Source organism: Neofelis nebulosa, chromosome 10 (genome assembly GCF_028018385.1).
Source record: "Neofelis nebulosa isolate mNeoNeb1 chromosome 10, mNeoNeb1.pri, whole genome shotgun sequence".
In the NCBI taxonomy this organism is placed as follows: Eukaryota; Metazoa; Chordata; class Mammalia; order Carnivora; family Felidae; genus Neofelis; species Neofelis nebulosa.
Window position 1 is genome coordinate 82,014,918 of NC_080791.1, and position 20,577 is coordinate 82,035,494.

Here is a 20,577-nt window from a genome sequence, read left to right on the forward strand (position 1 = left end):
ATACATTCTTCTCCAGTGCACATGGAACATTCTCTAGAATAGACCACATGCTGGGAAACAAATCAGCCCTAAGTAAGTACAAAAAGATCGAGATCATACCATGCATATTTTCAGACCACAATGCTATAAAACTCAAAATCAACCTCAGGAAAAAATTTGGAACGGTAACAAATACTTTCAGACTAAAGAATATCCTACTAAAGAATGTATGGGCTAGGCAAGAAGTTACAGAGAAAATTAAAAAGTACATGGAAGCCAATGAAAATGTTAACACCAAAACCCAAAACCTCTGGGACGCAGCAAAGGCAGTCATAAGAGGAAATTATATAGCAATCTAGGCCTTCCTAAAGATGGAAGAAAGGTCTCAGATACACAATCTAACCTTACACATTAAAGAGCTGGAAAAAGAACAGCAAATAAAACCCAAAACCAGCAGAAGACAGGAAATAACAAAGATTAGAGCAGAAATTAATGCTATCAAAACCAAAAAAAAAAAAAAAAAACCCAGTAGAACATGTCAATGAAACCAGAAGCTGGTTCTCTGAAAGAATTAACAAAATTGAAAAATCACTAGCCACTTGATCAAAAAGAAAAAGGAAAGGACCCAAATAAGTAAAATCAAGAATGGAAGAGGAGAGATCACAACCAACACAGCAGAAATAAAAACAATAATAAGAGAACATTATGAACAATTATATGCCAATAAAATAGGCAATCGGGAAGAAATGGACAAATTCCTAGAAATATATACATTATCAAAACTGAAACAGGAAGAAATAGAAAATTTGAACAGACCTATAACCTAAGTAAAGAAATCGAATTAGTTATCAAAAATCTCCCAAAAAACAAGAGTCCAGGGCCAGATGGCTTTCCAGGGGAATTCTACCCAACATTTAAGGAAGAATTAACACCTATTGTCTTGGATCTGTTCCAAAAAATAGAAATGGAAGGAAAACTTCCAAACTCTATGAAGCTAACATTACCTTGATTCCAAAACCAGATGAATACCGCACTAAAAAGGAGAACTATAGACCAATTTCCCTGATGAACATGGATGCAAAAATCCTCAACAAGATATTAGCCAACCAGATCCAACAATACATTAAAAAAATTATTTATCACAACCAAGTGGGATTTATACTTGGGATGCAGCGTTGGTTCAATACCTGCAAAACAATTAACATGATTCATCACATCAGTAAAAGAAAGGACAAGAACCATATGATCCTCCCAATAGATGCAGAGAAAGCATTTGACAAAATACAGCATCCTTTCTTGATAAAAACCCTCAAGAAAGTAGGGATAGAAGGAGGATACCTCGAGATCATAAAAGCCATATACAAGTGACCCAACACTAATATCATCCTCAATGGGGAAAAACTGAGAGCTTTTCCCCTAAGGTCAGGAATAAGACAGGAATGTCTCCTCTCACCACTGGTATCTAAAATAGTATTGGAAATCTTAGCCTCAGCAATCAGACAACACAAAAAAATAAAAGGCATCCAAATAGCCCAGGAGGAGGTCAAAGTTTCACTCTTCACAGATGACATGATACTCTATATGGAAAACCCAAAAGATTCCACCAAAAAACTGCTAGAACTGATTCATGAATTTGGCAAAGTTGCAGGATATAAAATCAACGCACAGAAATCGGTTGCATTCCTATACACCAACAATGAAGTGACAGAAAGAGAAATCAAGGAATTGATCCCATTCACAATTGCACCAAAACTATAAAATACCTAGGAATAAATCTAATCAAAGAGGTGAAAAATCTATATGCTGAAAACTATAGAAAGCTTATGAAAGAAATTGAAGAAGACACAAAGAAATGGAAAAAGATTCCATGCTCCTGGATAGGAAGAACAAATACTGTTAAAATGTTGATACTACCCAAAGCAATCTGCATATTCAACGCGATCCCTATCAAAATAACACCAGTATTCTTCACAGAGCTAGAACAAACAATCCTAAAATTTGTGTGGAACCAGAAAAGACCCCGAATAGCCAAAGCAATCCTGAAAAAAAAAAAAAAAAAAAAAAAAAGGAGGCATCACAATCCTGGACTTCAAGTTGTATTACAAAACTGTAATCATTAAGACAGTATGGTACTGGCACAAGAACAGACACTCAGATCAATGGAACAGAATAGAGAACCCAGAAATGGACCCACAAACATATGGGCAACTAATCTTTGACAAAGAGGAAAGAATATCTAATGGAATAAAGACAGTCTTTTCAGCAAGTGGTGCTGGGAAAACTGGACAGTGACATGCAGAAGAATGAACCTGTACCACTTTTGTACACAATACACAAAAATAAACTCAAAGTGGATGAAAGACCTCAATGTAAGACAGGAAGCCATCAAAATCCTCGAGGAGAAAGCAGGCAAAAACCTCTTTGATCTTGGCTGCAGCAACTTCTTACTCAACAAGTCTCCAGAGGCAAGGGAAACAAAAGCAAAAATGAACTATTGGGACCTCATCAAGGTAAAAAGTTTCTGCACAGCGAAGGAAACAATCAGCAAAACTAAAAGGCAACTGACAGAATGGGGGAAGATATTTGCAAATGACATATCGGATAAAGGGTTAGTATCCAAAATCTACAAAGAACTTCTCAAACTCAACACCCAAAAAACAAATCATCCAGTGAAGAAATGGGCAAAAGACATGAATAGATACTTCTCCAAAGAATACATCCAGATGGCCAACTGACACATGAAAGAGTGCTCAACATCACTCATCATCAGGGAAATACAAATCAAAACCACAATGAGATGTCACCTCACACCCATCAGAATGGCTAACTTTAACAACTCAGGCTACAACAGATGTTGGCAAGGATGCAGAGAAAGAGGATCTCTTTTGCACTGCTGGTGGGAATGAAAACTGGTGCAGCCACTCTGGAAAACAGTATGGAGGTTCCTCAAAAAATTAAAAATAGAAATTCACTACGACCATGTAATTTCACTACTAGGTATTTATCCAAAGGATACAGTTATGCTGTTTCAAAGGGGGCACATGCACCCCCATGTTTACAGCAGCACTATCAACAATAGCCAAAGTATGGAAAGAACCCAAATGTCCATCGATGGATGAATGGATAAAGAAGATGTGGTATATATATATGCAATGGAGTATTACTCAGCAATCAAAAAGAATGAAATCTTGCTGTTTGCAACTATGTGGATGGAACTAGAGGGTATTATGCTAAGTGAAATTAGTCAGAGAAAGACAAATATCATATGACTTCACACATATGAGGACTTTAAGACACAGAACAGATGAACACAAGGGAAGGGAAGGAAAAATAATATAAGAACAGGGAGGGGGACAGAACATAAGAAACTCTTAAACATGGAGAACAGAGGGTTACTGGAGGGGTTGTGGGTGGAGGGATGGGCTAAATGGGTAAGCGACATTAAGGAATCTACTCCTGAAATCATTGTTGCACTATATGCTAACTAACTTGGATGTAAATTAAAAAAAAAAAAAAAAAAAGAGTGCACTTATGTGGTGATCCCTGAGTAATGTATAGAATTGCTGAATCACTGTATTGTATACCTGAAACCAATATAACACTGTGAATTAATTATAATGGCATTAAAAAAATAAAAATTATTTTTAAAAAGAAAAAAGCTACAATTCTAGAAAAAGAGAATGGTGAATATGGATCCCTTAAAACAGGTATTGCTAGTACAACATTGCAAAATTAATAAAACAAGTACACAGGATCTTTGATAATGAAAGAAGTGTCGGTCCCAACCTGGCTAGAGTAGTGAGTCAGAGAAGGCTTTGCAGAGGTGACCACAGGGTTGACTTAATGGTTGATTTCAAAATGTCAAGTTAGTTTAAGGGAAAGCACTACAGAAAAAGGTTAAAGGGGAGGCATTCCAGAAAGAACAGAAATAAGCAAAAGGCATAAAAGATGGGAACAACATCATTTATACCAGGAACTTTCAGAAGTTGGGCGCCTAAGTAGCAAAAGTAACAAGGCAGATGATGAGATCATGGAGATAGGGCAGATAAAAAAGGTGGTCCTGTATTCCACATAAGGTTTAATCCCTTTGGCTGGAGAGCACACATCAGAATGAGGGAGGGGAAAGAAGAAAAAGGGGGTGGAGGAGAAAATTGTTTTGCAAGTTGCACAAGCTGTGGGTCTTTCTCCAACATTCAGATGCTCCTCCCCCAGGGTTGAAAATCGCCATGTATAAGACTCGCTGAGGATGTGTGTTATGCTGGTGGATGCCGTGGGGGCAGGGGGAAGAAAGGGTTGGGAAGCGATGCTTTAGATGTGAGGGTGGGGGGGCTGTGGGAGAGCTGGAAGCAGAGTAGTTACATAATCAGATTTGCATTTCTGGGAGGTCAGTGGGTTTCTGTGGACAGAATAAATATGAGAGGGAAAGATTATAAGCACAGTGACCAAAGAGGGAGCTGGTCAGTCATCCAAATGAGAAAGGACTAGGGCCATGGTAGTAGGGATGGAGAGAAGTCAGATTTGAAAATATTGAAGAAACTGGTTTCCAAATTTGTCTGGAGTCATTTGGGAAGGTTCAAAAAAATAAATAAATAAAGCTGTGATTTAATTGATCTGGATGTGGCCTGGCCTTTGGAATTTTTTAAAGATCTCCAGATGGTTCTAATGTGCAGACACATGGAGGGAATCACAGAGTTAGGGAGTGAAATCAGCAGAACTCAGTTGCTGATTGGCTGGAGTTGAGAATGTGGAAGAAGGATGTCAGGGATTGATGAAGCCTGGGTTTCTAGCACTGGATAATACCATCAGATGTATCTCAGTGAGGCATCGCATGTTCCTTTTCAATCATTTTGTGACACTAATACTTGAGGAAAACATTAACTATGTAGGTCATGAGACCTTGTAACACAGGTGATGGAAGTGCCTGGAAGTTTGGAGGCCATGGAAATGACCTGTCAGATTCACTGTCAGAAGCATAATTGACCAAGGGCTTCAGATGCTGTGTTCTGAATCCACCTCTGTGTTCGAGCCAATACCACTCTTCCCACATGCTGCTCCCATCCAGGGACTGAGCACAGATCCATAGCTATAAGATGCGGACTTCTTTGATGGGCAGCTTGGGTTGGGAGCCTCATCGGCCATGCTGAATTTTTCTTAGAACTTCACTGCAACTAAGGCCCTTTCTAGTAGCCTTTCTTCCCTCCCTCTCCCCTCCACATGCATCAGACCTACATCATGGTCTGATGGTTCTCCTGACTTTTCTGGCTCCCTCCCCATTTCCCTTACAAGCTACTACTCAACCAATCTCTTGCATGACTTATCCTGTCTTGGTGCCTGTTGCTCAGAGGATCCAAACTAACACAACACAGCTTGAACTTTTTTTAAGTTAATTTTTCTATTTGATTTGTATGAAATATGGGAGCAACTCTCCATAATTTCAGCCAAAGATAACTTAAATGAGCCTCCAAGAAGCATATTAGCAAAGCTTCAAATTGAAAGCCAAAATATGCCTGAATGTCCCTCATCACATTCATGTGGAAGATTTCTGCACAATCTTAACAAAGAAACCCATTACGTTAAAAGCTCCCATAAAGCATACACCTATCTGAAAATGCTACTGCAACTTTCAATGGCCAAATGTTCTATGAAAAGATTACAAATTGGCATCACGATGAAGAAAACATGCCAGTAGCATGAGTAATTCTCCTTAACAAGTCATGATACTTGTTGGAAAATGTGCATCCTCATATAATCTACTGCCAGGAGATAAAATGCTACTTCCATCATCAAAAAAGACACAAAATGATAAATAAAGCATCTTCTATGTGTCACACATGATGCCGGGTCCTTTACATGGTATGTTAATCTTTGCAACTATCTTCTGGAGAAAGTATTGAGTCAATTTTTTTAGAATACACTGAGGCTTGGAGAGGTGGAGACTTGTCTAGTTCCCACAGTGTAGGTAGCAGAGCACATATTCAAACTCAGCCAGACTACTGTTCCCCTGAGCCAGGCTGCCTCCTGGCAGAAGCTGGGCACGGACCAGAGGAAGCATTCCTGAAGTCAGTCGTTTTTATGTCACACTCTAAGAAGGAGATGATGTTGCCCTCACCATCCCTACTAGGTATAAGCAGTCCTCATCCTACAAATGCAGAAATGAACCGCACAGAATAACAGAAACAGTGCAGAAAGGGGCCTCACGATCATCTAGGCTAATGTCTTCACTGGACAGGTAAATAAATTAGTGAGACTTTCCTCTATTTTACTGAGAGACAAACATCTTTTAAGATTTGCCTTATAGATTTACCTGTGTGGGCACTTTGCATCTCAGCCCACACCAACAAAGCAAAGCCCCAGGCTGAGGGAGGTGGAAGTCATAGACTGGGAGTGCTGGGCAGTTTTGGTAAATTTATTCAAACTAAAGTTGAAAACATTCCACTCCCATGCCACCAAAGAGAAACCAAGATTGCTTCCATCTCCCTATGGCTCTCAGGTGGTTCCCAGGACCATGAAGCTGGTGGGAAGGGAGAGGCTCCCCCTTTTTTCCAAGTTCTGTGCTAGTTCCATCAGCCTAGAGCACATAAATGAGAAAGGGAAAGGAGGAGGCTCTGTGGTTTCTGGGAAAGAAAAGCACAGTGTTCCTGGCCAACTTCTTTCTCTCACACATAAGGTACAACTTTCTCCCTATTGACAGATAATTGAATATTTTCCCTTCTCGAGTGTTCCTACCACCTTCCAATTTTAAAAGGAATTTCAAGATACCACTGCCCTTTCTGAAAAATTTTTTTCTCTCAGGCAGACTGCCATTATCAACAGTAGGTAAATATTCACTGCAAAGTAACTTTGTGTGTTTTATTTTTTGTCAAGCCAACACATGAATTTAATTTGGAATACTAATGGGCACAGTAAACACTTGAATATTATTTGCCATGTTTTCTTTTTTCAATAAAGAAAAATTAGTTTTTAGTTTAAGTCATAAAGTGTAATTTGCTGGTGCAGTGTAAACCACTCCATACTTTGTCCTTCATCTGGGTCCTGGACATGACACTAAGCAAGTCTGTGAGAGGCCAACCTTTGAATTGCTAATTAGATCACTAGTGATTTATGTTTTAAATAAATAGCCCCATCTGTATTACTTCAGAACCTGAAGCCACAGATGGTCTATTTTTAACCATCAAACTTCAAGGTTTACTTTCCTGTGGAATATTAAGGATTTTTTCTGTAGAAATGACTAAGATTTTAGAGATTTCCCTTGTAACTTTGTAGAGTGTGTTAATGTATACAAGCCATCTGAAAGGTTCTTTGGTGTTCAAAAGCTGTCACATTACCAATCCTTGGTCTCTAAAAAAGTTGCCCGTGGAACCATCCCTGTTCTAAGCCTATTCCTTCCTCTCCAGCCTCCAAAGTAATTAAATGCTAGTTTCACTTACTCAGGTACTCAAAACTGGGTCCTAGCTTAATCACTTCTACTTGGAAGCGTTTCCTCATCCCCCCACAAAGTTAGCTTCCTCCTGATGTGCCCCCACAGCTCATGCTTTAAGATAGGTCCTGGTCCTGGTTTAACGCCCTGTCTTGGCTAGAATGGAAGCTCTAACAGGTCCATACCAGGTCAGTCTTGTTGACCACTCTAATCGCAGAATCAAGCACTGTGCTAGACAGTCAATAGGTATGAGTGGAATAATCAAGAGAAGGCTTCATTCACCCGTCTGAACTCTTACGTAGCACTTAACATTATGCAAAACGTCTCTGCTCCCTTCCCTAAAATTCCCTCTCCAGTGGGAGCACTCTCCTCTCATCCCCTTCCACCTTTCCGTTTGCTCTTCCGGTGCCTTCTTTCCTTCTTCCTTATCTTTCTAGCAGTTCCCTACATTCTGGCCTAGTGCATCTTCTCCCTGCCAGCATGCGGTAGGCACTTGACAAATATGTGTCGAATGAATCAAAGGAGGCCATGCTTCAAACTCCCCTGGGGAAGTGTTACCCATCTCCATAGCTTCAATAATTATGTTAAACCAAGGAAGTCTAAAAATCTATCCCTAAATTGAATTCCTCACCTGGGCAACAAACCTGTGTCTCCACAAGCACCCGTATGTCAATCTGCTCACAACTAAAGTTAGGATTTCAATTAAGCAGCAGGTTAATAAAATGCAAATTTCTCCTTTCCCTCTCCAACCTCTGCTAAAATGGCAAAGGAATTTAAGGGGAAATAAAAAGTACAAATCCACAAGGGCAAGGAGAATAGAACACAATAGCTAACTGAAGATTTCAACGCATTGTTAGAAAGTAGAAAGTGGATGGAGGTAAGATAATCGAATTAGGAGAATATGGATGTAGCATTTTCTTTCCCCCTCATCTCTAAAAATACTAATGATAGTTGCATTTTTTCCTTCTTTTTAAATTGGCTCTGTCTCCTCCAGGTGCATTTTTCCCTTCCTTTTCTCTTTTACTGTTTAAAGGTCTCTAAAACCTGAAATATATACTAGGGGGTGGAGAGAGGAACTGATTCAGCCTACCGAAATTGCACATGGAGACCCCAGCTACCAGGGAGACAGAGCTCCTGCACTGGCTGGGCTGAAACACGGTGACATAATAGTTTACATTATGAATGGTGATACGTGGAGCCACCTTCCCAGACTCTACTCAGGAAAACTGGCAGCTGGCTTGTATCCCCCAGGAAGATTAGAAGATTCTTCACTAAGAAACTGAATAGCCTCAGGAGAAGACTTCCAAGTATTTGGAAGCTTCCTCAAAAACAAACAAAATCCACCATCAACAAGCCTGCCTGTGCCCACACAGCTTCCACTCAGCTTTTTAATGCCCTATTCTTAAGTCTGAACAGACAGGGATTCATATTATGAACATAAGTGTCAGACAGGGATTAACAAACATTTGAGGACCAAAAAAGAGAGAGAGAGAGAGAGAGAGAGAGAGAGAGAGAGAGAGAGAGAGAGAGAAAATGAAGGGGAAAAAAGGGCACCTGGAGGAAACACAGCCAATTAAGAAAGGCAAAAAATGCAATTAATGTCCTTAGAGATAAGAAAAGATATTACAACCATAAAATAAGTATAGGATAGCATGAGAAAGGAATAAACAGGAAAAAGAGCATGCTTGGAATCTAAAATGAGGTAGCCATAAAAAAACTTAGAAGAAAAAAATTAGAAGATAACATCAAAGAAATCTCGGTCCCTCTTCCTAGAGAGGGGGTGGAGATTGAAGGGACAAATTAAAAAGAAAAATAGAGCATTGATTCAGGAACACTAATAACTGCCTGAACAAATGGCAGAAAAAGGGAGCAGAGGATAGTGGGAGGAAAGCAAAAAAAAATAATGCAAGTAAATGTCCCCAAGGGAGCAGGACCCTGAAGGCAGAGAGAAGTGAGGCAAAGCAGTTTTCCATCAAAAACCTTTTAGTATGATTTGATTCTGAAGCCATGTATATATACTGCCTTCATTATTCATTAGCAATTTAATAGGAGAGAGAACCCGTTTCGAATGTGTCCTTTTCTGTATTCTCTCTCTCCACTAATATTGTCAACATCAGTTAGCTCTGAAAACAATCCTTTCCAAGTTCTACTTTCGATAGATTTTTCACACATTTCTCCTCTCAATCCCACTGTCCTCATCTGATTCTGTCACCTCTCCAGGAACTGGTTACATAATACCATTACTGGTGGCTCTGTCTTTAGTCTCTACTCCCTGCCCACCCGGCCCAAGCCATCCTGCTATTGCCATGGTTTTAAAAGCTTTTCATGCCTGAGTGGACTCCTGAAAATGCTCTTCCTTTACAGCCCCCCACTTTCAGGGTATACCTCAAGGCTGGGAGTTAGTGGAGATAGCACTGATCCCCATTGCCACTTTCAAACTGCTTCACTTCCTACCCCCTTCAACACTCTCATTTCTTCTGAAGGATATGTCAGCTGACCACACTAGCCAATATTGCTCTTTCTGTCTCATGGCCAAGTCACTCTGGTTACTGAAATTCTAGCACCCAGCTCACCATCTTCTAACATTACTGTCATAATTCTTGACAATTGTAACCATATATAACCCCCCCCCCCCACTCAAATCCTGGCCTGTTGGTTTCTTAATTTCTTCAATTCCATCGACAGACTCCATCTGGGCCACCCACTGCCATGGTGATAGTCTGATCTTGTCATCATCACCATCTGACAACATGCTCCTAGCTCTCCAGCTTCCCTCCAGCCCCTCCAACCTAGCATTCTGCAAGAGCACTGGAGACACTCACCAGCTGAAAACCTCTTCCTCACCATCCGCCATCATCCCTATTAGATGCCACGTTTCAGTGCTCTGATCACTCCCGGAAAACACTCTCTAAATGCTTTGTTCTGTTCTCCCTCCATCTTACTTGCCCTCTTTGTCCAACCCCAATTAAGCCCAGCTCTGCTCTTAATCCCAAACAGCTAAACTTTTCTCCAGAAATGGAGTAAAACATGACAGAGTTCTGCTCATTGGTCCCAATTGGGAACAAAAATATCAAATGGCAATAGCATCGCTCATCAGTAAATCCCATTAATTTATCTGGTAAATTTATTCCTCCCCCACCTCCAGTAAGATGCTCATTCTCTTACCTTTCCCTTCTCTCTCCTACTTGCAACAATTTCTATCCCTTTACTTGCTTCCCTTCACACTTGAGAACCCAGAAGCTGCCAGACAAGAACTACCTCTCTCATCCTCCTACCACCAGTTTTAAATCCAGCTACATCTGAACCGATGCACTATGTGTTCTCTCTCTCCTGTCAACGTGGAGGAAATTTCCTTGCTTCTATGTAAAGCATTCCTACAATCATCCTTGATGTCTCCTAACTCTTCAAGTCCCCTCTTTTGCCCTGATTATCAACATCAGCACAGAAATATGTTTCCTATCAACCATCTTGAAGCAAAACAAACAAAAACTGTCTTTGACCTTATGTCCTCTTCCAGCTCCCATCCCATTTATCTCCTCTCCACAATAAAACTTCTCCCAAGAGTTGTCTTCACGTATAGTCTCCATGTTCTCACCTGCACTCTCTCTTCAACTTACTTATTTATTTTGAGAGAGAGAGAGAGAGAGCACAAGAGCAGAGAAGCAGCAGAGAGGTTAGAGAGAGGATCCCAAGTGGGTTCCACACTCAGTGTGGAGCCCAAAACAGGACTGGATCCCATGAACCATGAGATTGTGACCTGCGTGGAAATCAAGAGTCAGACGCTCAACCGATTGAGCCACCCAGGTGCCCCTCATACCAGTTTTTCTTATCATACATATTACATAGGAGGGAAACAGAATATGGTTGTTAGGCTTGGACTTTGACCTCTTGAGTTCCAATCCCTGTTCTGTGAGTCACTAGGTACAAAAGCAGCATAATTTCTCTATGACTCAATTTCCTTAGCTAGAAAATGGGGATAATAAAGGCAACTGTCTCATACGGTTGTCATGAGGACTAAAAAAGTTAGTACACGTAAAAGCACACAGAATGCTGTTGGCATGCAGAAAGTATTCAATACCAAGGTCAATAATGACCTTTCTTCTTCTTACCACATCCAATTATGAAGGCTCTTTCCAGCTTTCCATATCTCTCAAGCAGCACTGGACAGACCTCACAACTCCTTGCTTCTGGATCACACCTACTGGGTTTCCTTCGACATCACCGAATGCTCCTTTGCAGGATCCTTGCTGGCTGCTCAATTTCTAAATATTGGGATACTGAGCCCTCTCTTTTTACTATCTAAACTCTCCCTAGGTAATGTGATCCAGTCCCTATGCTTTTAAATACCACCTACAAACTAATGTCGCTTAAATTTCTCTCTAATCTTGGCTGTCTCCTGAGCATCAGACACAAAATATCTAACTGTCATCTTCACCAGGCTATTAAGTTGGTACTGCAAACCTAAGAGATCTAGGTCAGGACTCCTCTCCCCCATCTCAGCAATGAACCTGCTCCTACCACATCTTCTGATTTCTGTAATATGAAATTCACCCAGCTGATCAGGCATATGACTAGAAGTCATATCTGATTTTTCCTCCTTCCCTCAACCTGACATCCAAATGTTAGCAGTCCTGTTTGCCCGACCACCAAAGTATAACCCAAATCCATCTCTCCCTCTTACCAGGCTGCGGCTGCCATCTTACTCCAAACTACATGAGCTCTTTTCCTAGATACTGCAAAATCCTCCCCATGAGTCTCCCTTATTTGATTCTTTGTCCCCAACAAGCCAATTTCTTCACGGCCGCCAGAGTAATCTCAAAGTATAAACCAGATTATATCAATCCCCTTCTTAAAATCTTCCAGAGGCATCTCAATATAATTAGAATAAAACCTGATCTAGTGAACTCAGGATTATATATACTCTGACCCTCCAACCTTAACTCCTATTATTTTCCCCATCACTGGCTCCTCTCTAGCCACACTGGCCTTTTTTCAGATATAGCAAATTCATTTTTGCTCTAGGACCTCTGTACTGGCTGTTCCCTTTGACTGGATATCTCTTTCCCCAGGTTTTGGCAAGGCTTCAAAGAAGCCCATCCATCTAAAGTAGTGGACTCCCTCCTCTACCCTGTTAACTATTTATCACAATATTCTGTCTTATTTTCTTTACAACACCTAGAGCCAGATAAAGTGCTGTTTGTTTACATGCTTAGTATGTTTCCCATCCCAGTCACATAAGATCCCATGAGGGCAGCATGCAGGGGCTCTCTTATGCACAGATGAACCTCCAGCATCTAGAATATTAACTAGCATATATTAGATATTCAACAAATATTTACTGAATCGATTTGAAAGAAATGAACACAGTATTCCCTTTTTATTTTTAGAATAGGGGTAAATGAAAGTCCATCCCAAGCACTGACCAGTTAACTTACTGTTGGTAAATCTTTAACTGAAGCCAGTTATTATATAAATCAATTATCACTAAAGACAAAGAATATCTTTGGTATATCTTATCAGAATTATCATACAAAAAGAAACTTTCATTTTTACATACTCCCACTTATTATTTTATAACCCCATAAGTTTCTAAATTAGATAAGGTATTAAACATTGAAAAAATGAGGCATCTTCCAGGTAAACAGACATAAAACCAGGACTCACAGACTTAGGTCTACAATACCTGTGTTCTTTCCCTTGGATCATGAATTTGTTGACATTATAGGTTACCTAGATATTTCAGAACACTTCCAAAGTGGTAGTAAAAGTCAAACAGATTTTAAAAACCTCAACAGAAATTTCAAATGTTATAATGTCGTCTGTAATGCATAAAATATCAAGTATCCGGACATCAAGAAAAATGGATTCAGGTTAAAAACACTAACCTCCTGGTGATCAGATATGTTGATTGAAGTTTCCAATTAATAAAAAATGGATTTTAATAGTAAATAAGTTTGGTATCAAAATCTTTTTACAGTGGATCACTGGAGAAGTAAAAAAGGACATCACACGTCCTTAGGATCAGGTCCAAATTGTGCAGCATACACAGAACCTTTTTTACTCTGACCCCTACTTCTCTCCCAGATACTTCTTGCTGCATGTTAATGAGTATGGTCAGCTCGTGACCATCCAGAAAACTCCTGCTTATTTTTTACCAGCTCAAATGTCACCTTCTCTTTGTAGCCTTTCTTAATCCCTTCATAGGCTGAACTACCTCTCATTTATGCTCCCAGATGAACTTTGAACTTGATTTTTTTTTTAATGTTTATTTTTGAGAGACAGAGTGTGAGAGGGGGAGGGGCAGAGAGAGAGGGACACACAGAATCTGAAGCAGGCTCCAGGCTCTGAGCTGTCCACACAGAGCCCGAGGAGGGGCTCAAACCCACGAGATCGGTGAGATTATGACCTGAGCTAAAGTTGGATGCTTAACCGACTGAGCCACCCAGATGTCCCTGTACTTCATTTTTAAGCAGTGTATTATAGCATTTAGTCTGTTATAGGTTTTCCTGGTTAGGCTGAAAATGTTGACTGAATTAAAGAAATATGTCATTTAAATTCCTAAATCAGTATGCAAAACATCTGTTACAGAGTAAATGTTCAATTACAATAGTTCCCCCTTATCTGTGGGGATACGTTCCAAGACCCCTCCCTAGTGGGTGCCTGAAACCACAGATAGTACCAAACCCTAGATATACTGGTTTTCCCTATACACACATACCTATGATGAAGTTTAACTTGTAAATTAGGCACAGTGAGAGATTAACAATAATACAGAACAAATTATAACAATATACTGTAATAAGTTATGTGAATGTGGCTTCTCTTTCAAAATACCTTATTGTACTGTAGTTACCCTCTTTTGGGACAGTGGTTGACCACAGGTAACTAAAGCCATGGAAAGCGAAACCAGAGACAAGGAGAGACGGCTGTAATATTGGTCAAACTAATTAATGACTGATTGAGCAAAGTATTACTAGAATTACGGTTATAGCTAGAAGTTGCCTAAACACCTGAATCTACTGTGTGAAATTGAAGGTTTCTTAAATATAACATGCATCTAAAACTCGCAGGAATTCAGGCCTATGGATACTTAGCGATAAGCAACACACAAGTTTATCACTACACTGGCAAATTGCACGTTCTCTCTACAGGGGTGAATTTGTTCAAGTGGAATGACTGTCTGAAAATATCACTATGTCTAAGAGGTTCTGAGAAGGAAGGTCAGGCTTATAAATCTGACCACTATTCTGTCCCAACAAACCCTACTGGCGCCTCCCAAACTGTTTCCTGCTTAGAAGTGAATTTTCCTAGATTTCTGATGATGTGAATGCCCTTCAAAGATTCTACTGTCGCTCCTTTGCGTTGGTCAACACCACTGCCCGTTAGTCACTAGAAACTTGGCAAATTACTAACCTAGCAGAAACATGGAATATGTATGTTCTAAATAGGAATCACTTTTAAATCAATTTACTGAACTTTATATTGCCACAACAAATCTTCATTTCTTGACGGTCCCTAAAAAAAGATACAGACTTTTAAAATTTAGTAAAAAGTGCTGAATGCTAGTTCAGTAATCCTTTGAACTACTTTTATTATGTATTCATTAGTAAGATCTTAGCTTCAATAAATATCACTTAACCCTTAACATTAAAAAATAATGTACTGCTAACCTTAATTTCAAAGTTAACTACCTAATTATAATGGATGTATAAGTATTTGTAAGAAGTATAGCAAAATACTATTAGTGTCTCAAGATTGCTACATGTTAACCTAAGATCCAGAGCCTATAACAATGCTTTTAAGTTTCCCTTTCAAAAACTCAACCCTCATTTCTTTGTTATAAAAAACATGCCTCTAGTTATTTAAAAATATATATACATAAGGAAAAATACACCAAAAGCTATCAAGGAAGACTGTGTTTGATTACTCTAGAAGTCTAACCCATTTAGATTCTTCTAAGAGTTATTTTGAGCATGCAGTTTACAAAAGCTTATTTGAACAATTTAAGCTTAATCTTACTATGATAAACATAAACGCAAATAAACACAGAGTATGAAAGAACACCATACAAATTGTTGGTTTTACTGGTATTACAATGTCGTTTTAATACAAGCTAAATAGAAACACAATTGTTAGATATCCAGTCACCTATCCTGTGAAACAATATGCCAAGATCTACCTTGAAGCACTTATAAAAATGAAAATGTATAAAACATCTTCCTCAATTAACTCTAAGGACAACATATACAAATGCAAAAACATGAACTTGTTAATAATCACATCAAATGTTGAGCTGCTGCCTGAGCAGTAAAAAAACTATTCTAATTTTAAAATTAAATAGCTCCAGGTAAAAGCATGCAATTTCCCATATCTGCTATCTTTGTATTCTGCACAGAGTTCCAAGGCAAAGATTGTTTCTGGCTTTCTGAACCACCAGAGACGATGACCTGTGTGGCTGACTTATTACAGGCCTTTTAGTCTTCTTTCCTGATAGGTCCTTAGCTTCTTTGGAAGGAGGCATATGAATGGGTCTCCATGGAATTGGGTTATAAAAGGCTGGTTCTGGATAAGAATTTCCACTGTAAAAATCTAAAATTATTAAAAAGTCAGAACAAAACAAGAAAAAACTTCTTAAGATCCAAGAAACTACTTATTTTTAAATTCCTAGAAAAATGTTACAGTATCAAAAGGGCAAAAATATCACTGAGAAGCCAACTTAATCCATTTAAAACTTGAACTCTAAAATATTTTCAAACAAGTAACATTTTTCCAATACAGTAAGTACTGCAGTAAAAATTAAAATATAAATGATAATTCTAGAAGTCCAAAGAGTGTTCTTAAAATCTATATAAATAAAACCTCATATAAAAATTTTACTAGGAAATCCCTTTTTGAACCCTTAAATTGAACAAAATCTTCATTTTCTTACCTCAGTCTGGGAAACCACTGATTCTGTACTAGTTTTCCCTAGTCAGATACTAAACTTTAGAGAGAGAGAGAAAAAAAAGTATATTGCAATAGTGCATATTTATTTATTTATTTTTTTTTTCAACATTTTTTTTTTTTATTTTTTTATTTTTGGGACAGAGAGAGACAGAGCATGAACGGGGGAGGGGCAGAGAGAGAGGGAGACACAGAATCGGAAACAGGCTCCAGGCTCCGAGCCATCAGCCCAGAGCCTGACGCGGGGCTCGAACTCAGGGACCGCGAGATCGTGACCTGGCTGAAGTCGGACGCTTAACCGACTGCGCCACCCAGGCGCCCCGCAATAGTGCATATTTAGCTAAAGTGAACAAAACTCCCATTCATAATGACTGGAATTCTACATTACTATCACTCAAATTGATCAGATTTCATAATATCACTAAAATTTTGCTTATTAAAAGCAGTAAAGCATTTGCAGACAAAAGTTTATTTGAACAAAACTCATTTAAATTGCAAAAAAATTAATAAAATAATCCATTATTTTAGCAAACAACTTCTAGTAAATACGTATATTCCCACCTAAAGTTTTCACTTTCCCATCCAATCCTTTGGTCAAAACCACCGCTTATTACTATTTTTTTTCAGACAGGAAAAGAAGAAAAAAGAGCAGACCATGCCCGGTGCCTACTAGCTGTAATGGATGACTTCCATGACATGTGGGAGAGGCCTGAACCCTGACAGCAGGAATGTGTCCTTCAGACACTGGCAACCCACTTTGACTGCAGAGATATGTCAACACACACTTCACCGAGATGGTCAAAACAAAGTCTGGAATATGTTCTATTGTGTGAACAGAACAGAATGGGAGTATTTTTTAATAATAAATCACTTAAACAAGTGAAGGCAGCTGTCAGCAAGGCCTGAGCTTCCAACATGAGGCACAAAGAAAAACATGCAGCGCCATTTCCAACAAGGGCAAGCCCGAAGGCCCACCGGTTTTGTGTCGGGGTCACACGCCACCGCGCAGTACTCCGCCCTGCAAAACAAATGTGCCCGAGACGCTGCAAGTTCTGCCTCAGGGAGGGTTACAGGAAGGGGAGGAAAAAAAGGCCCCTTAAATGCATCCTCCTTAAGGCTTCAAAAGCCAAAAACATAAGAAAGTTTCAATGTGTTTCTTAATGTTACAAATCATTACTTTCGCAACTACTGCCTTTAAAATATACCTGATTTATAGAGAATGACAATAAATTTATTGTATCTCTATAGGAACACAGTGTGTTATAATCTTCCAGAAAATAGTAATTTGAAAGAAAGATGATTTTTACACATTTCTATTTCTGTCAAAAGGAAACATAATGTATAATATTTGCTCCTACAAGCCATATTTATGTAAGCCACATAACATTAAAACCAACCTGTAAGTTTTCCGTTGGCATAACCATAGCCCTTTGCAGCTGGACGAGGTTTATTTTTTGCATTTTCCAACCATTCCTTAAACTTTTTCTCTGCTATTTCCTTTTTTTCCTGTAATTCAGCTTGCCGTTGTTTTTCTTTTTCCTTAAAATGACAAGACCAAAGAATCTCTAGTGATATTCTATAACTAAAAATTCTATTCAAATTGCACTGACTCTTTTCCCCAGTAGCTCCCCACCCCAAAGGCTTACTGATCATAAATACTAAGTCATATTTATATAATTTGAGAGCAAAATTTGACATGATCAGGGATACGATCTAAATAAAGATGGCTGCCTCTAAACAACAGTAAGACGTCAAACCCAAGAAGAAAAAAGCAATTTTCTGGGCTTTTTTTTTTTTTTTTAACGTTTATTTACTTTTGCGAGAGAGAGAGAGAGAGGGAGAGAGAGGGAGAGAGAGGCAGGCAGGGAGGGGCAGAGATAGAGGGAATCCCAAGCAGGCTCTGTGCTGTCAGCACAGGGCTGGACACAGGGCCAAACTCAGGAACTGTGAAACCATGACCTGAGCCAAAACCAAGAGTCAGTCGGATGCTTAACAACTGAGCCACTCAGGCACGCCAACAATTTGTTGTTTTAAAATAGAACAGTAATTCATAAAATGTAATAAGACTTTCATAAAAACACATTAAAAATATTTAAAACATAAACAATGATAAAGTTTGAACCAGACTGAAAATATACCAACAGGCTTATTAATATTTGTCAACCTAACAAAACCACAATTCATATTCATTTCTGAAACTTACACATAGTATAAATAAGTAGGGATAACTTCATATATTTATTTAATGCTAAGATGGTACCAATTTTCCATAAGAAACTTAAAAAAATTTTTTTTTACTAAATTAAAAACAATTTTGTTATTTATTTTTGAGACAGAGAGAAAAACAGCGTGAGCAGGGGAGGGGCAGAGAGAGAGGGGGACACAGAATCTGAAGCAGGCTCCAGGCTCTGAGCTGTCAACACAGAGCCCGGCGCGGGGCTCAAATCCACCGCGAGACTGCAAGATCACAACCTGAGTGGAAGTCGGACACTTAACTGACTGAGCCACCCGAGAGCATCCCCTCCGTGAGAAACTTTTTATACAATATAGTTGGCATGTATGAACACCAAAGCCATACATCTCAACTGGTCACTTTAATAAAAATACCTTTTCTTTCTTCTTCTTCTCACATTCTTCAGCATTTTTTTTCTTCAACCATTCCTGATATTTTTCTTTTGCCTTTTCTTGCAAATGTTCTTTCTCCATCTCCTTTGCTGCTTTTTCCTCCATTTCTTTATTAATTTTTTGTTCCCTTTCTTTTTTTTTCTTAAATAAAAATGAAGGAGTTTTAATTGGAATATTTATAATTATGCTCATACAAGCAATGAGTGTTATAGGAAGTAATCTTTTAAACTTCAGTTATTTCTTAAAATAGGTGGAAACATAGTGACCGACACAATGTGGCTTATGAAAATAGTAACATACCTGGTCAATTTTAGTCTACCAACTGGGCTGTAAGTTTCATGATAACAGTAACAAAGACGTTGCTCATGAAAGTAAACTCAGAGCCTGTACAGTGCTAAGTAAATAGTAGGTATTCAATACAGATATATTGATAGTGAACAGAAATTACAACCTGTTAGACTATCCTGAATTTTGTATGTTTTAATAAATGTTGACCTTTACTCTAAAATAGCGATATACCTACATTTCTTGGACAGTTTGCCAATATGAACACTTAGATAAAATCTTCTCCATCAGTGAGTTACAGAGAACAAAAAAATAACATTTTGGACCATTAGATACTGCTATAAGGGTACGTACAGACAAATCTCTAGCTATACAATTCTTGTAAGTCTTACACAGATCAGAGGTTGGCCAACAATGGTCCCCAAGCCAAATATGGTCCACTAGCCACCTATATTTGTAAATAAAGTCTTATTGAAATGGAGCCATACCAATTTATTTATATATTTGTTGTCTATGACTATTTTTGTACCACAACAGCAAAGTTGAATGGCTACAACAGAGTGTATGGCCTGCAAAGCCTAAACTATTTATCTGGCTCTTTACAGAAAAAAATTGGACTATAACTCAATGTTTTTTTCTTTTTCATTCAGAATACAATTTACCAACACAGTCACATTCTAAATAAGCCAATGACATGCTAGCTCTCTTTATCAAAGGTGTAGAAAACAACATGCAAGGCATAAGTATATGCAATACAGATGCCATATGCATCACCCTTCACGGAGCAAAGAAATATGGGCTAAGAAAAAAAATTCTTCCACTGAAAGCATCTTGTAGAATACTTTAATATAAGCAATTCAATGAACACCCAAGTAACAAACATCAGTTACATATAATATATGTCCAGTCCTATGCAGGAAAAGCAAGTCTTAAAAATCAAAGCCTGAGTCATTCCCCAAGTTGCTAAGTGTACTTCTGTCTTGCTGGCCAGATGATAGCTCCAAAAAGGAATCCTTTCTTGCTGAGAATCTGATTTCCACGGAAACAATACTGGATTTTAACTACTCTACTGTCAGAAAAGCTACGAGATTGAAAAGGATCTTGTAGCATATCTGGCTCACTGACGCATGAGACTTTTCCACAACTCATCAACAAGGAGTCACCCAGTCCCTACAATGTCTTCAATTATAACAGCTAACATTTACTGAGTGCTGACTCTTCCTGTTACTTTTCTATATACTTTCTACGTTTGTACTATGTCAATTCTTATGACCACAATATGAAGTGAGCACTATTATGATCTTACCTTACAAATGGGAAATGAAGGC

The 20,577-nt window shown here is 38.7% G+C and overlaps 1 protein-coding gene across 11 annotated transcripts in view; it reads right to left on the minus strand.

Moving 5' to 3' along the window:
• Positions 1 to 20,577, minus strand: part of CCDC34 (coiled-coil domain containing 34) — an 80,132-nt gene that overhangs the window by 40,261 nt on the left and 19,294 nt on the right. For 4 of the 11 annotated variants that reach the window (XR_009249852.1, XR_009249853.1, XR_009249851.1 and 1 more), the window contains exons 4-5: positions 18,947 to 19,105; positions 17,737 to 17,878 (exon numbers count right to left, since the gene is read on the minus strand). Coding sequence is in view for 8 of the 11 variants with exons in the window: in XM_058688508.1 (XP_058544491.1) it covers positions 17,737 to 17,878; positions 18,947 to 19,105 (301 nt within the window). In the remaining 3 variants the exon portion in view is untranslated. Of the gene's footprint in view, positions 1 to 15,449; positions 15,986 to 16,325; positions 16,380 to 16,714; positions 17,358 to 17,736; positions 17,879 to 18,946; positions 19,106 to 20,577 lie in introns of those variants that run through there. The other 7 variants (XM_058688504.1, XM_058688502.1, XM_058688505.1 and 4 more) reach the window with 6 other exon arrangements.